Source organism: Cyprinus carpio, chromosome A17, assembly GCF_018340385.1.
Source record: "Cyprinus carpio isolate SPL01 chromosome A17, ASM1834038v1, whole genome shotgun sequence".
In the NCBI taxonomy this organism is placed as follows: Eukaryota; Metazoa; Chordata; class Actinopteri; order Cypriniformes; family Cyprinidae; genus Cyprinus; species Cyprinus carpio.
Window position 1 is genome coordinate 19748739 of NC_056588.1, and position 21024 is coordinate 19769762.

General features: G+C 34.5%; 1 protein-coding gene, 1 long non-coding RNA gene and 1 gene segment (V, D, J or C); 2 read left to right on the forward strand and 1 right to left on the reverse strand.

Annotated features, from left to right (window-relative positions):
• Positions 1–346: 346 nt before the first annotated feature.
• On the forward strand, positions 347–8838 carry LOC122148193 (T cell receptor beta chain MC.7.G5-like). Of its 4 annotated transcripts, none has more exons than XM_042774344.1 (5): positions 347–471; positions 7188–7523; positions 7659–7676; positions 7801–7904; positions 8036–8838. In XM_042774344.1, exons 1-5 carry the CDS (start codon positions 411–413, stop codon positions 8060–8062), a joined length of 546 nt encoding a protein of 181 aa, XP_042630278.1. In that variant the 5' UTR covers positions 347–410; the 3' UTR covers positions 8063–8838. The 4 variants fall into 4 exon arrangements, with proteins under 4 accessions (XP_042630278.1, XP_042630277.1, XP_042630279.1 ...); XM_042774343.1 differs by lacking the exon at positions 347–471 and adding an exon at positions 2564–2832; XM_042774345.1 differs by lacking the exon at positions 347–471 and adding an exon at positions 2859–3151.
• A 1317-nt stretch (positions 8839–10155) lies between these two features.
• Positions 10156–11609, forward strand: LOC122148194 (the record flags this gene model as incomplete). The annotated part of the segment is given in 3 exon segments: positions 10156–10555; positions 10711–10814; positions 10955–11609. Coding segments are annotated over 3 exon segments (540 nt in total), but the record flags the coding sequence as incomplete, so codon positions are not given.
• A 4558-nt stretch (positions 11610–16167) lies between these two features.
• LOC122148195 lies at positions 16168–16626 on the reverse strand. Its single transcript, XR_006162173.1, has 2 exons — positions 16544–16626; positions 16168–16456 (listed from the first exon to the last, which is right to left on the reverse strand). It is a non-coding gene; the product is annotated as an uncharacterized LOC122148195 (long non-coding RNA).
• Between the last annotated feature and the right edge of the window lie 4398 nt (positions 16627–21024).

The following is a 21024-nucleotide window of genomic DNA, read 5'->3' on the forward strand; positions in this document are numbered from 1 at the left end:
AATAACAAAATATTTGTTGAGCTCAAGTGGGCTGATGATTGTGCATAAAGGTTAGACAATGCTGAAATGCTATCAAAAATACAGTGCAATTTCAGTATTCCATTTGAGTCCCTTTTTGATATGACAGTCGTATGCTGTGCCAATTATCAAGCCTATTTCGGTAACGGCACCAAATTAACAGATTTCTTGGTAAGTACTACTTCAACTTCAGTTGGAAACGATTTACGAATATACTGTGCAACAATAGTATGAGTTGATAATTTAAAGCAACATGACTGAAAACATAAAATGTGTCATTTGAGACATTAGCGAATGTGACTATATCAAAGAACAAAAAAAAAAAAAAAACTGTGTAGAATTAGTTAAATGTAAGGGTAATGAAGTTCAAGTAATTTTATTAGTGAGCCTGCATGCTGTGTTTTGGAAGCAGCCAGGCTATTTTTGGTGAAGGGACAAAACTGACTGTTCTAGGTAAGAACTATTTTTGCAAACGTAAAAGACTAATAAAATGCAAATAATGTATTTGCTACATTCAATTACCAATGGGAAATGCATAATATATTTGATTATGTTTTTGTGAGACTGAAGTTTGTGATATTGTCGTGATACTCTGTGCTCAAACACGCCAGCATATTTTTGGAATTTTGGAAACGGCACCAAACTTACTGTTTTAGGTAAGAAAAGCAACGATTATTATTATAAATCTTCAACAAATATTAAGTGGAATGAGCATCAAAAATGCTTGGCAAAGTAATATCTTTATTATGTCTTATGACTGCTTTCCTGCTGAAATTCAAATTCTACACCATCCAAGATTTGCAAAATATTGTTAACCAGTGTGTTGGTAATTTTTTTCTTTTTAGCATGATAACTTTATTATAGCCAGTGTGGTTTAGATGTAGTTTGTAGAAAGCCTTTAGTTTTTTACAGTCGTTATGCATCAGTGTAATCAGTACAGTTCTGCATACTTTGGCAGTGGGACTAAACTTACAGTGACAGGTGAGACCTTTTGGACTGAATTTGTTGGATAAATATTATTAGGTGCTGAAGTTTGTGGATAATTCTTTTGGAAATAAGCCAGCCATTGATCAGTATCCAGACATCCTAGACATTTTATTAGTGCATATGTGTGCTGTGTCAACTACTGCTCAGGCTCATTTTGGTGAAGGAACGAAATTAACTGTACTTGGTAAGAAACACATTTCATATTGTTTAAATGGCAATGCTTTTAATCAAAAATGAGGCTTCTAATCAAAATTGCTGATTACATTTATTCAAGTCAACACTGGTCAAATCTGGTCAAGTTAATGCACTCTGAGGGTTCTTCGTGACTCAAAACACTTTATTTCATTTGAAAAGTATTTGTTTGTATTGTGGAATTAGTGATGGTATGTAGATGGTATTAAGAGTAGAGGAAGTTTTGTCTGTAGCGTAGAATCAGTGTGAACAACTACAACCCTGCATACTTTGGCAATGGCACCAAACTCACAGTACTAGGTAAGAAATATTTTGACTTTATTTCGCATAGCCTTCTGCATCATAGCCAGAAAACAATGAAAAATTTTGAAATTCACTGATATCATTTGACATTCGGATTTAGAAAATAATCTTATTGTTTGTAAAATAAGTATAATGATGCATAAAAGTATAAAAATCATCTTCCTCAGCATAAATTAAATGGTTAAACATTTCTCAAGCCTCGATGTTTAGACAAACTGCAAGACTTAAGTCCATAAAGGCAGAGTAATTTTATTAGTACCCATGTATGCTGTGACTCTGGTGGGGGTCAAGCTTTCTTCGGCAATGGAACAAAGTTAATAGTTCTTGGTAAGACATAAAACAAAGTTATATTACTAAGCTGACCTTTGCAAATATGTTGAAAAATATTAGAACATGCTATTATTATTTCGTAATGTATGCCTAGTAGTTCAACAAAGAAAAGATGTTTTCTGATTCTTCTGAACACTTCTTAGTGTTAGACAGCATGCTTAGGGATTTGATTGTCAGTTGTTATAGTGTTTGTGTTCCCTAAGTTACTAAAAAGAAAAACAGTTAAATATGTTGGAAAGATCTTGAGGAGGTTTCATCTGTAGCATAAAAATCAGTGTGATCCTACGACCCAGCATACTTTGGAAATGGCACAAAACTTACAGTTCTAGGTGAGTAAATTGAGTATGTTGATATTTAGACCTAAGGAAATAGGTTTTCAAAATAATATTCTATGTGCATGACCCAAGCTTTAAAGACTTTAGCATTTGCTGTCTTGAGTAAATTTGTTAGTGCACGTGCACTGTGACTCTAGTGCTTCTCAGGCTTATTTTGGCAATGGAACAAAGTTAACTGTACTAGGTAAGAAAAATCTCTCTCTCTATATATATTTTTTAATTATGTCAGATAATATGAGTGAGAAAGTCTACATGATCTTGACTATAGCTGAGGTTTTAACTGTAGCCTAGTATCAGTGTGAATGCTGGCAGTGTTGCATACTTTGGCAATGGCACTAAACTAACAGTTCTAGGTGAGTAATTTGAGTATTATTTATGATATGTAAATCTGAATACTGCAGAAATGTAGCTATTATTAAAATTATTTATTGATTTTAATATGCAACCTTCTAAATTATGCTGTTCGTGTTTTATATTTATGAAATGACTCAAATGAGCACTCTAAGTAAATTAGATCAATATAATCAAGCAGCAATCATGGGACAGTTAACTTAAAAAAAAATGCCTTGGATTTGGCACCATGAGTGAATTTGTCAGTGCACATGTATGCTGTGCTCTGGTACTTATCCAGCTTACTTCGGCAATGGAACAAAGATAACCGTTTTGGGTAAGACTGTACAAAAATGTTCATTCTATTTCATTGATTGCCATAGACATGCCTATGCTAGACAGTAAATCAAAATGCGCTGAATTATGTCAAATGGAAGTTAGTAAGAACTTAAATGTTGATAAATGCAATGTATCAAATTGAAATGAACTGAATTGGAATACTCAGTAATCTTGAGATAATCATTCTTTAAAAAGTTCTAAAGTTAGACGAATCATTTATGATTTTGATTATCTGAGGTATTAACTGTTGCATAGAATCAGTGTGACCATGGGTAGTGCAGCACACTTTGGTAATGGAACTAAACTTACAGTCCTAGGTGAGTAATTTGAATAATATTTCTAAACTTACTAGGATATTTAGGAACAACACATCCTGCTTATTTGATGTTCAGGTCTAATATAAGGTTAGATATGATATGATATTACTTTTTTTGTATAGCTCTCTGATGTATAAATCACTATATGGTAAATTACTACTCTTTGTACTAAAAATAATTGCTCTATAGTAGATTATTTTATGATATTTACATGGCAATCAAGTAGAATCCTATACTTAGTTTTTAGCATTTGGTGTCTTGGGTAAATTTGTGGAGCACATGCATGCTGTGACTCTGGTGTTGCTCAGGCTTATTTCGGCAATGGAACAAAGTTAACTGTCCTAGGTAAGAAAAATCTGATTTTTATAATTATGTCAGATAACAAGTGGCAAAGTCTCGATGATCTCGATTGTAGCTGAGGTTTTGACTGTAGCTTAGTATCAATGTGAACACTGGCAATCCTGCATACTTTGGCAATGGCACTAAACTTACAGTTCTAGGTGAGTAATTTGAGTATTCTGTGTCTTATGTAAAACCTTAGCAGGATATACAGAAATGTAGATATGTAGAGGTCCTGTTAATTATTAACTGTAATATGCAACAGATCTTCTAAGTTATGATGTCTTTGTGTTACAGTATATAAGTACACTTGCCATAAGTAATCTAAGTAAATTAATTGGATATAGTTCAGCAGCATTCATTGGACATTTAAGTAAAAAAAAACAGGGACTTGAATTTGGCATCCTGAGTGAATTTGTTAGTGCACATGTGTGCTGTGACTCTGGTGGTAGTTATCCAGCTTATTTCGGCAATGGGACAAAGCTCACTGTTCTGGGTAAGAATATTCAAAAATGTGCATGCTATTTCATTGATTGCCATTGACATCTTTATGCTAGACAAGGTGCAGTGCACTTATGACAAACTGAAGTTAATAAAAAATTAATGTTGCTCTATGATATCTTAAATAATATTCAGTTGAAAATACTTGAAATGGAATACTTCTTAGTAATCTTGAAATAAGCATTCTTTGAAATGAAGTTAGATGTACTGAGGGAAGTAGAATACTTTATTATTTTGAGGTACAGTATTAACTGTTGCACAGAATCAGTGTGAACTTGGCTAGTGAAGCACACTTTGGTACCGGCACTAAACTTACAGTCCTAGGTGAGTAATTTGCATAATATTTCTGAACTTACTAGGAAATTTAGGACACATCCTGTTTATTTGATGTTCAGGTCTAAAAGGTCAGGTCTATTATTATTTTTTTTTTTTTTGACAGTTTTCAAAATTATATTGCTTTTTGTATATCTATATGGTTAATTACTACTCACTACTAATTGTTCTTTAGTAGATAATTTGGTGATGTTCACAGGGCATTCAAGTAAAAAATATACTAGGGCTTTAGCATTTGGTGTCTTGGGTAAATTTGTTAGAGCACATGCATGCTGTGACTCTGGTTATGGTCAGGCTTATTTCGGCAATGGAACAAAGTTAACTGTCTTAGGTAAGAAAAATTTAACTTTTCATGTTATTTCAGTGATTGGCATTGATAACATTGGAGGTCATTAACAAAACTAAAATTGCTATGTGCTATCTAAAATTGTTGAATTGGTATTGGATGAACTGGCAGTTCTCGGCAATCTGATTATGTCTTAAAAATGAGGTTAGATATAATGGGACGAGTGGCACTATTCAAATGAATCCAGCTGTAGCTGAGGTTTTAACTGTAGCTTAGGATCAGTGTGACCTCTGGATATCCTGCATACTTTGGCAATGGCACTAAACTTACAGTTCTAGGTGAGTAATTATAAAATATTTAAGATTGTGGAATAGGTCTAGACTTCAGAAATGTAACCAGATATATTGGAATAAGTGGCAATGTTCACATGCTCTGCAGTATATTTGAGGTTTTAACTGTAGCTCAGAATCAGCGTGAACAATCTCAATCCTGCATACTTTGGCAATGGCACCAAACTAACAGTTCTAGGTGAGTAATATAAGCATTATGTTTGATATTCATAACCTAATATTTTAATAGGATATCTGCAAATGGTGTTCTCATGAATCAGAAGCACTGAAAATATGTGCAGTCTTTAAAAATGAAGTTAGATAAAGTGGAATTAGTGGCAATGATCTCCAGTGTGGCTGAGGTTTTAATTGTAGCTTAGAATCATTGTGAACAATCGCAGCCTGCATACTTTGGCAATGGCACTAAACTAACAGTTCTAGGTGAGTAAATCGAGCAATCTGATATTTAATCATTTTAAAGGATTTTATTAGGTCATCTAAAATGATTGATGATTGGACTAGCTAATTCATCTTTAAGAATATATGAATAGTTGGATAAGTGGCAATATTCACATGCATCTGCATTATAGAGGTTTTAACTGTAGCATAAAATCAGTGTGAACAATGCCAACCCAGCATACTTTGGCAATGGAACTAAACTGACAATTTTAGGTGAGTAAATGGAGCATGCTTCTCTATAAGAGCTTGAATGATTTTGATATAGTATAATATAAACAGTATATCTAAAATGATGGTGTCAATTAGAAGAACTAGAGTTAAATATAATAGGATAATGTTTTCATGATCTCCACTCTATATGAGGTTTTAACTGTAGCTTAGAATCAGTGTGAACTATGGTGATCCTGCATACTTTGGCAATGGCACCAAACTTACAGTTTTAGGTAAGAATATTTGTTTGCTTGTGTTTTTGGTATTTGATCAGTTTGCAAGTTCTATGAATCTGTGGGTAAAATTGTGACAAAGTCCTTTTATACTGAAATTCACAATTTCAGCTAAATCCAAACTGTAATAAGTGAATGGTGTATGGATTAGTCAGACACACTGGCATAAGTGTAAAAACACTGTCACAGTTCTACTTCTGAGAACATTCTGTGCTAAAAACAGTGCTGAGTTTTGAGGTCTGAGTTTGAAGTGCCAGGTTTAGATAACAGTCAGCATAATATTTGATATGGTGATATGTAAGCTTGTTGTTTTTTCTGAAAACTTATAAATTCATTATATATTTTATTGAAAAGCAATGAATATGCATGAATATGACACTCATGAAGATGTCACTCAAATGTCAAAGGTCTATAGCATTTTTTATTTTTTATTTGTATGCTAAGTATCATATTCATAGACTGTAGAATTTAATCAGGTTAAAGTGATAGGAAGAGTTTTACTGTAGCCGTTGAGCAGTGTGAACAACAGACCTGCATACTTTGGCAATGGGACCAAACTTACTGTTCTGGGTAAGAAAGAAAATAATGTTTTTTTGATAACACTTGAGTTTAGGGACCAATTCTTACTATTAACTAGTTGCTTATTAGCATGCATATTTCTAGCATATTGGCTGTTTATCAGTGCTTATAAATTACATATTAATGTCTTATTCTGCATGACCATATTTTAGATCTCTTAATTCTACCCCATTCCTAAACATAACAGCTAACTATTATTAAGCAACAAATTAGGAGTATATATTAACTGAATATATAGGTGATGTATAATGTGTGAAACACCAGCTTCTAGTTCTGAATTTTGCTACCAGCTGATTTTTAGCAACTCTTGTTGATGTGCACTATATGAATCAGTGTTTTTAAAAGCATGTAATACTGCTGATATACTTTATACTCTATCAAGTACTATCAACTGTAAAGCGACAAGAACAGATACATTAGCTACACTACATTAGCTGTCTGTGGTTTTCCTGTTGAAGAAGCAACTGCTTTTTAGTAGGAATTGTGTATTGTGTAATGGGGTTATAACCAGTATTGTGTAATTGTGCAATTACTTTTATAACAAAAGCAAAAACAATAATAATAATAGTAACAGTAATAATAATAATAACAATAACATGTATAACAATGATCATCATCATCACCATAAAACTGCAAAATTCTTTAGTTTACGTTTCAGCAGACTAAAATGTCATGGGAAAAATGGTTTCCAAAATTGTTCATGTATATACTATGTCTATACTAATATTTTGTTACATATGCTTATAATGTACAATATTGTTTTACAGAGCGTGATGTAAAAGAACCAGAAGTAGAAATCCTTAAACCCTCTGGAATTGAGACGAGGTGTAAGAAAACAATCACTCTTGTATGTGTGGCTGAAAAATTCTACCCAGACCATGTGAGCATAACATGGACCCTTGGAGACAAAGAAATAAAAGAGAATGTAGCAACAGACCCTTATGCCACCCAAGACAAAACAACAAAATTGTTCAGCATGACCAGCAGACTTAAAGTCTCTAAAAAAGAATTCAAACCAAAAAACAAATACAGATGTACAGTGAACTTCTACAATGGAACACATGATATCTCTGACAATACCGATGAAATAAATGGAATTGAAGGTATTTCATTAGACATAAATTGAAAGAAATAAAAGAAAGTACTATCTGTGAATAAAATGCATTTTGCAATGAATGCTTCAAATCATTTTTATATTTTAATATTTGGGTCTTTAATCAATTCTTTTCTAATTACAGGGAGTGAATATGAGCCAGGTAAGAGTTTGCTCTTTTCTTTTTGGATGTCTATCTGCAAAAGATGAATTAGGGTCAGAGGTCAAAAGTTTATCATTAATGTCATGCTGAATAATATGTTATGATTTGGTCTTTTAATATCCAGAAGACTATGTAAAATCTGCACAGTGGATGAAATTGGCATACAGTGTGTTCATCGCTAAGAGTGGACTGTATGGTCTTGTCGTCTTAGTGTATGTAATGAGAAAGGTAAGGATGATAAACTTGTAATTTATAATGTATAATTTCAAACAGAAGTGCTGGAAGAATATTAACAACGTCACGTGTTAGTATGACTGATTTTTCTGAATGTCTCAATGTTCATGTGGTATTTGTTACAGGGTTCATCTGGAAAGAGAATGAACTGAACAATCCTGGATTGACAGAGTTATCAAGAAAACTCAATCCATTGACTCCATCCAGAAGAGATGCTGATTATATAACTGAAGATTCTTTCTATATTTTTTCATTTTATTTGTTCTCTTTCTGTTCTTTTCTGAGTGTATATCCCAGTGAAAACCTGCAGGTACTTCAGATCAGATTAATCATAAAATCTTTTTTTGATAATATATATATATTTTTTTCTTTTGCTTATTTCCTTGCTATTGTACATAGTTACAATTCGATAACATACTACTAGTAAAACAGACTTAACAGAGCTAAATATAACTCATTGTTTTTCATATTAAGATTTACTGTATTTTTTTGTTAATTATTCATAAATAAATGCATATTACCAACAAAGAAAATTCTCACTTATTTTATAGGCATATTGTTCACCAATTCAAGACTAATAGCTAGTTTGATAGCTTTTATTTTTGCTGTAGACCATTTGGTAGAGTACATGGCACTTGCTGTTAAAGGTTTCATTCTCAGGGAGCATAAATGAATTGTACGCCTTGAATTGCATCGAATAAAAACATCTGCAAAATGCTTTAAAGGAAAAGACAATTTGTAGCCAATAACGTTCATAGGACTGACAATGATCTCCCAATTGCTTTCAATTAAGTAACAACATGGTAACAATGGTGTAACTGGTTGATTATATTCTGTAGCCTATGTGGTCTTTATATAGGCCTCCTAGTGCATACACACTTTTACTGGTCGCTAAAACATTGTAACTGGGAATAAATAACTTTTTACTTTTTTAAACATGAAAGCAATAAAAAATCTTATCAAATATGTAAATTATTATTTATTAGCATTTTAGGCTCCCACCACTTTCTAAAAAAACAATCTACTGTACATTTTTTATGAGTTACTGAATGCTGCAGAACTGCATCTGAACAGTTCTTTCTCCCAAAAATACCTCCTCTGGCATATTTTGTTTATAATGTGATTTAAACAATACGTCATGTAAAATTAAAATACCATGCATTTGACCACTTTTTAATTGCTAAATATAAGTACATAGTTAATGATTACCTACACTTATTGGCTGTCTAGTTGTTTAATATTAATTGCGGAAATGATACGAGTAGTGAGGTTAGTTCTTAGAAAACCTCTGCATATGGTATTTGGTTTGATATTTTATTATCCTATTTTACAGTGTTTTGACTGTTCTTGGGGCCACTGTGTATATCTATCTTTTTATTAGTTTTAATTACTGTTAAAATCATAATGCACATTTAAATGCACAAAAAAATCCTACAATACCTGCTGCTCAAAAGAGGCCTCTCTGGGTAACAGCTGGGAGGCCATGGCTTTCACGGTCTCAAACTGAAAAGGGGCCCCCAAAAACAGTGTACCGTTGCCCATTATTAGCTGTTAGTTGTTGAGGTTTAGGTAATGAGATAAATCATCGTGTACTAGCTACGCAAAACTAGAATTTGGAGAAGGGACCAAACTGACGGTTCTGGGTAAGTCAGAATTTTAAAACTCTTAAATTGTACTAGTAGAGATCATTCAATAAATGTACTTGCATGATTTGTGAAATGCAGTAAAATGGGTCATATTGTCATGGAAATGGAAAAAAGGATTGGTTACAGAAAACAAAAAGTACACAGACCACTAAAATACAAATGAACAATTTTTTTTTCCCATGCAGAATGTTTATTTATTCGTTAATGGATACATTTTTTATTTATTCAGTAAATATTAATTAATAATAATATGCTCATTCCCTATTTTCAAAGAGATGATAAGGGAGCATTTAAGAAGTAATAAATTGTTCATACATGAATGTAAAAATAGAGGTATTTAAAATAAGTGACATGTTAAAAGCATAACAACGATTTGAAACTTCATACAAACCAAAGCATCTCAACATTAAATGTATATTTAAGCAAAGCAACTTTATATAAATTGTTGTGTGCATTTCTTTGGATGGATACAGTATTCCATCCGCATACAGTAAAAAAAAAATCATTGTATAAATAAATAAATTCACCAGCCTTTGCTCTGAATGACCAATCAAAATCAAGCATTTCATTGATGCATGTAATAATTACAAGAGTAATTACATTGTAATTGTTGCAAATTAATCTTCCTAATTTTCCGCTTTCATTCTCAAGCTGCAGACATCACTCTACCTAAAGTCAAGATCCTACCACCTTCTCCAAAAGAATTATGTTCCCAGAATAAGACTGATAAATGGTCAACTTTAGTGTGTGTAGCCACAGGCTTTTATCCCGATCATGTGAGTGTGTCCTGGAAAGTGAATGGCGAAGAGAGACAGGACAGGGTATCAACTGACACCTCACCCCAACAGAACAAGACCACATTAATGTACCATATCAGCAGCAGAATGAAAATTGATGACATGGACTGGATAGATCCCAAAAATAACTTCACCTGCACTGTCCATTTCTTCAACGGAAAGGCTTATGTCAATGTTACAAACACCATAAATGGTCAAAAAGGTGAAAATGCACCATTAAGCTGGATAAAACACACACACACACACACACACACACACACACACACACACACATTTATATGCTGCAGTGAGAGTTGATAGTGTTTATTATAATTGGCCAAATACTGTTTCATATATGTTTGTTGTTGGTGCTTTTAGTGAAGCCAAAAGGATTGAAACTGCTTGGCTTTGGCTACATCCTATTCCTCAGCAAAAGCCTGCTGTATGCACTGATTGTGGCTGGTGTGGTGTGCAAATACAAGGTAATTCCTGATAACTATAAGACACAAATCACACATCAAATATGCATAAACAGTATATGAATATATAGGCATAAATATAGATAGATGGATGGATTGATGCACGGGACCCCATAAAATGATATGAATTTATTACCCTTCAGTTTTCAGCAAAGAAGAAACAATTACCAGAGGACTGAGACTGCCAGAAGTGACTTTCTTTTTATTTACAAATGTGTAATATGTCTGTGTATTTCCTACATTTTTTTTATTTGTGTATAACATCAAATCACACATGCAATTATGTTTTTATTTTCTTCTTTTTTAAGCATGAAAGTTTAAAGTAGATAGTGACTGGATAAGAATGAATAACTAACAACAAGAAACTGATTAAGTAACATGCGATGTAAACAGTTTTGTATTCTGTTTTGTGCTATGACTAAAACATTCTGCATTTACGAAATTCTGAGGCCTTTGTTTTATGAGAAACAGAGGATATTTGCATATGTTTTTTGTTTTTGTCTTTTTTTTTTCCAGTGGAAGATCTGCACTTATGGAAAGTGTGGGTTGTTATCTAATTTACGTAAGAATCTTCCATTGCAATAAGAAAAATAGACTGCATATGTGGCCTCTCTCATAATGAGTTCTAAAGCTTTTCTAAAATTCCTGGAACAATGCACATAAAATAATAAGAAAAATGCGAACTGAAAATAACAGCAACATCTTGATTTTGTAAATACATATTTCTTCTGAAATAAATAAATAATCAAATTTGTTTCTTTTCAACTTGAAAATGTGAATAAAATCCAGAAGAAATGTTCTACTTTGAATGGTTTATACGTAGATGACATTAAGAGCTGTACTGCTGTAGCTGAAAGCAGGATGTGGTGTCATTTCTTTGCAAAGCAGTTTGGAGGTGTTGGGGAGGATGTGGTCAGAATGTTCTCGAGAACGTTCGTGCTTCATCCTGCATCTTTTACACACCTGCTGCTGCACACAAGCCTCAAAGCTCATACACGTCTACAGACAAATGCAATGAAAACCAAAAAAGAGCTGTTGGAAACTGGTGCAGAAACTGGTGATTCATTCGAGAAGCATGTTTGCAGGTTAATCTATCAACAGTCTGCACCATACACCCCCACATCTGCACTGTTTTTCTGGAACATGTTGAACTCATTCCTCATGAATCAGTTGCTCACTCTGAGTAATCTGAAGCACATTAAAATGCTGTTGGTTTTTCCAGTAAATGATATTCTACATTGTGATAAAAGAGAGGGTTAAAACTTCAATAAAAGAATTCACACGGGTTTTGATTAGGCCAGGGGAACATATTAAAATAATTTGAAGAGAAAATAAAAGGTTCATTTTGAATTGATTATTATTTTTACACATATGTCTTTGGGGTTTCTGGGACAGTAAAGTCAACTCAACACAAGGGTTAAATTTTACTGTAGACTTTTTTTTTTTTTTTTTTTGGATAATTATTATGACATCTCTTCCAAACAAAGCAATTTGAGACAGAGCCTCAAATTAAACAATAGCCTTCAAATGAACTTGAAAAGCAGTTTTCATCCCTGAGGGTTTTTGTACAGCTTTTATTGTAGTCTGTCATACTGTGGGGACTGGCTGCACAGAACCAAACAACAGAACCAACATCGGTTACACTATTGGACTCCAGCACTATTTGAAGAAGCCCTGGTCTGTTAGATGAAAAATCCCCCACGCTTGCTGGATCCACACTTCCTGCACTGAAAGAACTGAACATCAGCTTGAAACCATCTGTCGGGGTCCAACGGTACCAGTACAGGTCTGGGTTATTAGTGCCTGTGATGGAGCAGACAACCTTCAGTGGTTCCCCTCGTTGAAGAATAAGCATTAAAGGGTTTTGGTTTACCTGAAGACCTGAGATAAAAAGAAATGGAATGAGTAATTTAAGACTTAAAACTTTGTAAAGCTTGTTATGAGCAAATCAGCAGCTTACACATAGTTTCAGGCCATTGTAATGATACAAACAAGATAGCAAAACACAACTGCATCATGAATAGCTGAACTCAGCAAAGTCATGAGGCTTAAATAATCATGGTGTGCCTCTAGAGGTGGGGTTGGGTGGTGTAGCTTAGTGGAAAAATACCTAGGTTGGTAACCGAATGGTTGTTGGTTTTCACCTCACAGGAGGAAATCCATCAGTTATCAGGACTTGACAAAGATATTATATAACAGGTTGGTTGTGGGGAATGTTCATAAAGTGTACTATACAGTAAATCACTTGGATGTGCTTACAAAGAAAAAGAAGTTCACTGAAACTCATTAAGTTAGGCTAAGTGTTATTTGTTCACTTTGCTTCCATATAAACAAGGTGAATTTAGAATAAGACTGAATTGATGGCATACTTATGTAAAAGGATGCATCCATCTTAATGGCCATTTTCTGTGGTCTGAGCAACAACACCCTTATTTTGTGACATTGCAGGGCTTTTCTATATATTAAACTAGTAGTTTGTTTGATTGGCTCTCTGTTATGAAAATAATATAAAGTAGTAACTGTATTTTCCTAAACGGAAATATATGCTTGTTAATTCATTGACAGAAATTGCCTCGTTAGTCATAAACATTTATCTGGAGTGAAAAACTGCATTATATTGTGTGATGGTGCATTAAGCAACTACAACTAATGATATATGTCCTGATGCATCCACTTTTACCTCATCCAATTAAATCTTTTTCTAAAATTCAAAATTTATTAGCACATTCCATTTTAACATGAAGCCACTGACTTTATATTTCAGAATTGTGTTACAGCACACAAAAGCATGTGTAATATATATTTGTCACTATATATTAGCAACAGTAGTATATATTAGTTGTTCTGTTAAGTGTACTAGTTAGATCATGAGTAAGTTGCCTAATTTGCAAATATTCTTACTAGGTGTGACAAAAGATTTCTTGTAGCCTACTAACTGCTAAATAAATACACAAGGAAATCAATCAATCAATCGATCAGACGTTGCATCTAGCCTACGGCCTACTGCTTATCCTCAACAGAACATTCAGAGCCCTTTGCATGGTGGGTGCTTTCAACTTCATGTTTCTTTGGTTATGTTAGATTAAAAGCTAATGTTGATGTCTGAACACCATAAGCACTATAAGTAATAATCTTAAATATATAATAATATTTGTAATCCATAATACGTCACTAGGTAAGAACTAAACAGGACACAAGACATTATTTTTATCAATGGCCTGCAGAGGAATAGTGGTTAAGACTGGATAGAACTGGATCCATAAGGTTAAAAAAAAAAAAAAAAAAAAAAAAAATTACGTGACACAACGTCTCCTTTAAAGCTTCTTAGATGTTCGAGAAATCTGAGGTCTGTGATCCGCCTCCACGCTCATATACCTGCAATGTTATATTATAGTGCCATCTGCTGGATTCTTGCCTTATTGCGGTTCGAATGTATGACAGTAATGAGTGACTGATATTTCAGATAATCTTTCATGGTTGTTATGCATGATTACATGTTATATAAATTATTCTCATATATATAAAAGCATCCAGCAAATGAATATATATATATATATATATATATATATATATATATATATCTTATATATATATAGTGCCCTCCATAAGTCAGTAAAAACAAAATTGCTTTCTCTGCTGTGGAGTCAAGACATTTGCCAATATGATTAAAAGATGAATATGCGACAAAACTACAGATTGTCACATTTTATTATTAGGTCTTTTCGACACATACATGTTTTACCCAATAAAAAGGAAAGCACTTTTAGAGTTCATCCCATTATTTGATGTGAGCATAAGTATCGGAAGAGTTGAATTTAAGGCAGATGTAAAAGATTAAAAGCTAATATTTAGTTGCAGACCCCTTGCATGCAATCAAAGCAGTGAGTCTGCAACCCATAGACATCACCAGACTCTTGGTCTTATGCTTTGAAATGCTTTTCCCCAGCCTTTAATGCAGCCAATTCCAATTTGTTTTGGGGAGTTTCTGTCTTTAGTCTCCTCTTCAGCTGGTGAAATTAATGTTCAATCGGATTTAAATCTGGAGATTGATTTGGGCAATCTAAGACTTTACATTTCTTTGCCCTGATAAAAGAGTTTGGTGGCATTTTCTTGAATATTGGTAGCCAAGATGATTTTGTACCCTTCCAAATTCATTCTGCTACTGCCATCATACATTAAGTCATCATTAAAATGAAGAGGTCCTGTTCATGACACCACCTCCACCAAGCTTTACAGATGAGGTTGTATGCTAGGATCATTTGCATTTCCCTTTTTTCTCCACACTTTTGCTTTCCAGTCACTTAAATAAAGGTTAATCTTTGTCTCATCAGTCCATCAACTCAGTTCCAAAACTCTACTGGCTTACATCTTACGAAGAATCTTGCCTTTCTATTTTTTTGGTACTGATCAGAGGTTTGTATCTTGCTGTGTAGCTTCTGTAATTCTGTGTCAAATTCTCCTGAGGACTGTAGTTTGACAGAGCATCACCCCAGCTTTCTGGAGGTTGTTGGTGATTTTACAGACATGTATTTTAGGGTTCATTTTCACAGCTTTGATTTGTCTGTCCTCAATTACTGTTGTTTTTTCTCAGCCGATCAGGTCGTCGTTGGTTGCTGATGTTGCCAGAAGTTTCCAAACTCTTAATTTCTCCATGCCCTTTGTTTTTCCTATAGTTCTAATTGACTTCCTATTTTCTTTTAGCATCCAAATTGCTTGCTTTTCTTTCAGAGTAGGCTTCCTCATCTTCATCCTGGTCTGTGTGTGTCATCATAGAATGCAAGACTTAGAATGCAGAAGCAATGGATAGAACTGATGAGACACATTAATGCAACAGGTCACAGCTGAACACTTAGAAAGACCTGTGAGGCAAATGTTCCAATACTTATGCTCACATCAGATAGGGAGATGAAACTCTAAAAGTGCTGATCTTCTTAGCTGGTAAAAACATCTTTGTGTTGAATCACCCAATAATAAAATGTGACATTCTGTAGTTTTTGTCTCATATTCATCTTTTAATCATATTTACAGATTCCTTGACTCCACAGCAAACAGAACAATTTTGTTTTTACTGTTCCAATACTTATTGATTGATTGATTCATGTTTTTTGAAGATTATTTGAAGGCTGTTTGCATGCAACATACTACGTTGCAGTATTGTCAATTTAAAGAATATTATTGTTATCATATTAGTTCTCTGTCTAGATTACAAAATGTCATAAATACAGACTGCATGAGAAGAAATGTCTGTTAAAAAAATGTCACTTTAGATTAAAAAATATATTTTTATGCACCACAAGTCATTAAGGAAGTTAAGGTTTTTGTACAGCAGCACAATAGGTATGCGTCACTGTGCTCACTCACTGCACAGAAATACACACCACTGTCATCGGGCTGCAGCTTCTTCACTGTGAAAGACCCTTTATCAGCTACAGTCTTTTCAGCTGAGTATTTATCATCAGAAAATTCACCAAAATCTGGATTGCTGCCTGTTATAATGGAGGCAATGAGTCTCATTGTTTCTCCCTTTCGTTGTTGAAACCAATACATGTAGTTATAGCCTGCACCCATAGTATGACTGCAGTTCATTTGTGCAAATTCACCCTGTTGAACCCATAATACTGGTGTCTGTGTAACATCACTGGATTCTGCAAAAAAATAATAAAATAAGTTGTATTTGCTTTACAATCAAGTCCAAAACAATAATATATAGTATGGACTTAAAGATATCCTACCTGAAAAATGCTGCAGAATTATCAGTTTGATGATTATTAGTATAATCATGTTAGTTCTTTGGCTTCACTAGACTATATGCCATTAATGCAGAAGGGAACTGTAAAAGTTTTTTATGGGGAAGCACATGATGTGACGTCACTATGACATCACTTTGTCCCTTTATAGTGTTTTTGTGGGTTGGATTAAAAATGTCTTCAGTGTAGAGAATACTGCCACGCGCATTACTAAAATGATTGTAGAAATGATAGTAGAATAGTAGATCTAGACAGGTGGAGCTGGGGGAGGAGGACAGTTTGCAGAAGAAATATGATAGTGAACTTCAGGATCACATTATAGCGAACACTGAACAATATTATTTAAATGTTGAGTAAGCAATCTTATTGGTTGCAGTATCAGGGGAGGCCAATCAGTTTGTGCCATGCAATATATGATGTGATCAGATTAACTGAGATACAGATAGGTGAGTTTGATCAGGGTTGGAGCTAAACTCTGCAGGAAAGTGGACCTCAAGGGCCAGAGTTGAGAACCCCTGATGTTAAGTGATTTCTGCTCCATCCAGAGTTTCATGACTGAACTATACATATAGTATAATGGAACTATATTAGTGTAAAGGGAGTTGACATCATGCTACTCATGTCATGTGTAGTGTATTTTTTTTAAATGCATCACAATAATTCTAACTGATTTACACTGAATTGTCTAATGAAGTACACTGTATTGTCGTTACTCATTGAAAGGTTTTTAACGATCAAAGCCCCATTCTTGTTTAAAAATCCTCTCAGTTCAATTTTGTTTTAATTATCCCTGTTTTAGCTTAGCGAGATATCTAAAAATTAGCTTGTAATTAAGTACCAGTGTTGTGCAAATGTTACATCCACAAAGTATCAGCTTTAAATTTGACCAGATTCTATTGGACTGGGCACTGAAGAGAAGGATATATAAAACTGGAAGACTGCTGCCAAATATTCTACAATATTTTGTTTAGTGTTGAAATATTCTATGTTTTATTTTATAAATGTATGACAATGTTTCTAACTGATATGTCACCAGTTAAAGAACAGTACATGAGACTGCTGTTCATTTTGTTAATGGGTTTAAACAGGGAGAGAAGTTAATAAAATAAAATAAAATAAAATGTTTGTACTGAAAGAGAATTTACGAGGCACAAAAAAACGAAACGAAATGTGAGCTACTTCTCCTGTAATATACTGTAAATGTTAGCCTTTAGCACCATCTGCTGGATTCATGTTCTATTGTGGCTCAACCATTGTGTTGTTCAGTGTTGCAACAGCTTTTGCTATGGCTTTGTTTAAAACTGTTTTCATCATGCAACCTCCATCAACTCTTGCAGGAGGAGTAACAACCAGGTAATTTTGTCATAATATTAATGAACTGATATTATTTATTTATTTAATTTGGGTATTTATTTATTTATTTATTATATAATTTGGAAGCTGGTGGTCACAATCATTATATGGCGGCGCTGCAAACAAACTGCAAAATTTCATTGTCATTATTAACATCTGTCATAGCACCTGTTCTGTGTTTAGGGAGCATGAACATTTTAGGTTTTTGTACAGCAGCACACAGTAGGTCTGTGTCACTGTGTTTACTCACTGCACAGAAATACACACCACTGTCATCGGGCTGCAGCTTCTTCACTGTGAAAGACCCTTTATCAGCTACAGTCTTTTCAGCTGAGTATTTATCAACAGAAAATTCACCAAAGTCTGGCTTGCTGCCTAGCATTGTGAAAGCAATGAGTCTCATTGTTTCTCCCTTTCGTTGTTGAAACCAGTACATGTAGCTATAGCCTGCACCCATAGTATGACTGCAGTTCATTTGTGCAGATTCACCCCGTGGAACCCATAATACTGGTGTCTGTGTAACATCACTGGATTCTGCAAAAGAATAATAAAAGTAGTTGTATTTGTTTTACAATCAAGCCCAAAACAATAATATACAGTATGGACTTAAAGATATCCTACCTGAAAAATGCTGCAGAATTATCAGTTTGATGATTATTAGTATAATCATGTTAGTTCTTTGGCTTCACTAGACTATATGACATAAATGCAGAAGGGAACTGTAAAAGTTTTTATGGGGAAGCACATGATGTGACATCACTATGACATCACTTTGTCCCTTTATAGTGTTTTTGTAGGATAGATTAAGATGTCTTCAGTCTAGAAATACTGCCACGCACAGTGTTGAAATGATTGTAGAAATGATTGTAGAATACTAGATCTAGACAGGTGGAGCTGGGGGAGGAGGACAGTTTGCAGAGGAAATATGATAGCGAACTTCAGGATCACATTATAATGCACACTGAACCAGACTATTTAAATACTGAGTAAGCAATCTCATTGGTTGCAGAATCAGGAGAGGCCAATCAGTTTGTGCCATGCAGTATATGATGTGATCAGATTGAATGAAAAAGAACGATTCTCAACTATCAGTTTATAGCAATATCACACAGTAGCTGAGATACAGATAAGTGAGTTTGATCAGGGTTGGAGCTAAACTCTGCAGGACAGTGGACCTTAAGGGCCAGAGTTGTGAACACCTAATTGCAGGACAGTGGACCTTAAGGGCCAGAGTTGTGAACACCTAATGCATATTCAGACATTTCTTGGAATATATTAATCGTGTGTTTTTTTCATGTTACTCATGTCATGTGTAGTGTATTTTTTTAAATGCATCACAATAATTCTAACTAATTTACACTGAATTGTCTAATGAAGTACACTGTATTGTTGTTACTCATTGAAAGGTTTTTAACGATCAAAGCATACCTGTCAACATTTGGATACCGAAATCCGGGAGACTCCGGGGTGGCGGGGCGGTTTGGGTGTGAGGGGTTGTGACAAGCCAGTGAATCTTCGGGGGCATTGGGTTTGGGCGGGTCAGAGGCAAGTTAAATACACATAAGTAAATACATAATACATATTTATTAATAATAATTATTGTGATAATAATGAGACTTATTCATGTTTCTTTTTTTATTTATCTTTTTTATAACAAAATTTTATATTACATAAAAAGGAAACACTGACAAATGAACTTACCTTTAAGAAGCTAAGTTGTTTTTAGTCTTTCCAGAGAAGTATTTTCTAGCTATGAAAGAATCCGGGAGCATGCCTCCCACACTAGCATTGAATTGATCGCAAAAAGAAAATGGAAGGGTTTTTTTTTTTTTTTTTGCAATCAATATTGATATTCTTCGTTCACTCTGTAATACGGTTTCTGCCTCCGTCCGTCCTTTAGTGAGTTTGAAATCGCGGGTGTACCCCTTTGTGCCTCCACAGCGCGATTGTGCCGTTGGGATTTATTGTGCTGCGTTACGTTGTTTTTCCCACCGTGTCCGATACTGAAATCAGTGCGACATACTTTATAAAAAATCGTGGGAATTGTCGATGCTGCTTCGTGATAAGAAATTAAATTCCTCTGATGTTATATTTGCAGCTATATTTAGAATTTTTTTTTTTTTTATTAATTTTCGCCGTAGCACCACCTGAGCTTTCTAATGCCATTTTTAGTGTCGCTTGATTCAAATCCCCCCGTCTACCTGTGCAGATATTTACTGCGCAACGGAGCTGTAGGTTGCCAGGTTGAGGTCACAAACGGGTTCAAAATTGTATGATGTATCCATTGTGTGAGTAGGATGCGTTTCATACAAGATCTGGCAACTGGACAACCTTGGAATAATGTATTGATGTGATTATTCATATAACGAGGTAGGGCCATACAAATTACGGGAGTTTCCCGGGAGAAATAACAAATTGGGAGGGGGGCTGGAGATGGGTGTGAAATACGGGAGACTCCTGGGAAAAACGGGATTGTTGACAGGTGTGGATCAAAGCGCCATTCTTGTTTGAAAATCCTCTCAGTTCAATTTTGTGTTTAAATTATCCCTGTTTTAGCTTAGTGAGATATCTAAAAATTAGCTCGTAATAAAGTACCAGTATTGTGCAAATGCTCCAGTGTTCTGCATTTAACCCATCACACAGCAGTGCACACACACAGCAGTGAACACACACACACCCGGAGCAGTGGGCAGCCAGTTCAGTGCCTTGCTCAAGGTCACCTCAGTCGTGGTATTGCTGGCCCGAGACTCGAACCCACAACCTTAGGGTTAGGAGTTAAACTCTCTAACCACTAGGCCACGACTTCCCCCACAAAGTATCAGCTTTTTGGACCAGATTCTATTGGACTGGGTACTGAAGAAATTAATATATAAAACTGGAAGACTGCTGCCAAATATTCTACAGTATTTTGTTCAATGTTGCAATATTCTATGCTCTATTTTATAAATGAATGACATTTAGGGATGCAACGATTATAGATTTTGTTGGTACGATTATTGTTGATCTCTGTCTGATCTGAAGCGGGCAGAATGCTCTATAGCTTCGCGTCAGTCTTGCCTTGATGTCGTGCATTAAAATAGTTTAAAGCCGTGTATTCGCTCTTTAGTAGCAGT

Excerpts from the sequence above, each read along its gene's own strand:
- LOC122148193 (XM_042774342.1), top strand. The coding sequence starts at position 4,514 with ATGTTCACAGGGCATTCAAGTAAAAAATATACTAGGGCTTTAGCATTT. Across the intron at positions 4,656-7,187 it reads AACAAAGTTAACTGTCTTAG|AGCGTGATGTAAAAGAACCA; the intron begins GTAAGAAAAATT and ends ATTGTTTTACAG. Across the intron at positions 7,905-8,035 it reads TAGTGTATGTAATGAGAAAG|GGTTCATCTGGAAAGAGAAT; the intron begins GTAAGGATGATA and ends TATTTGTTACAG.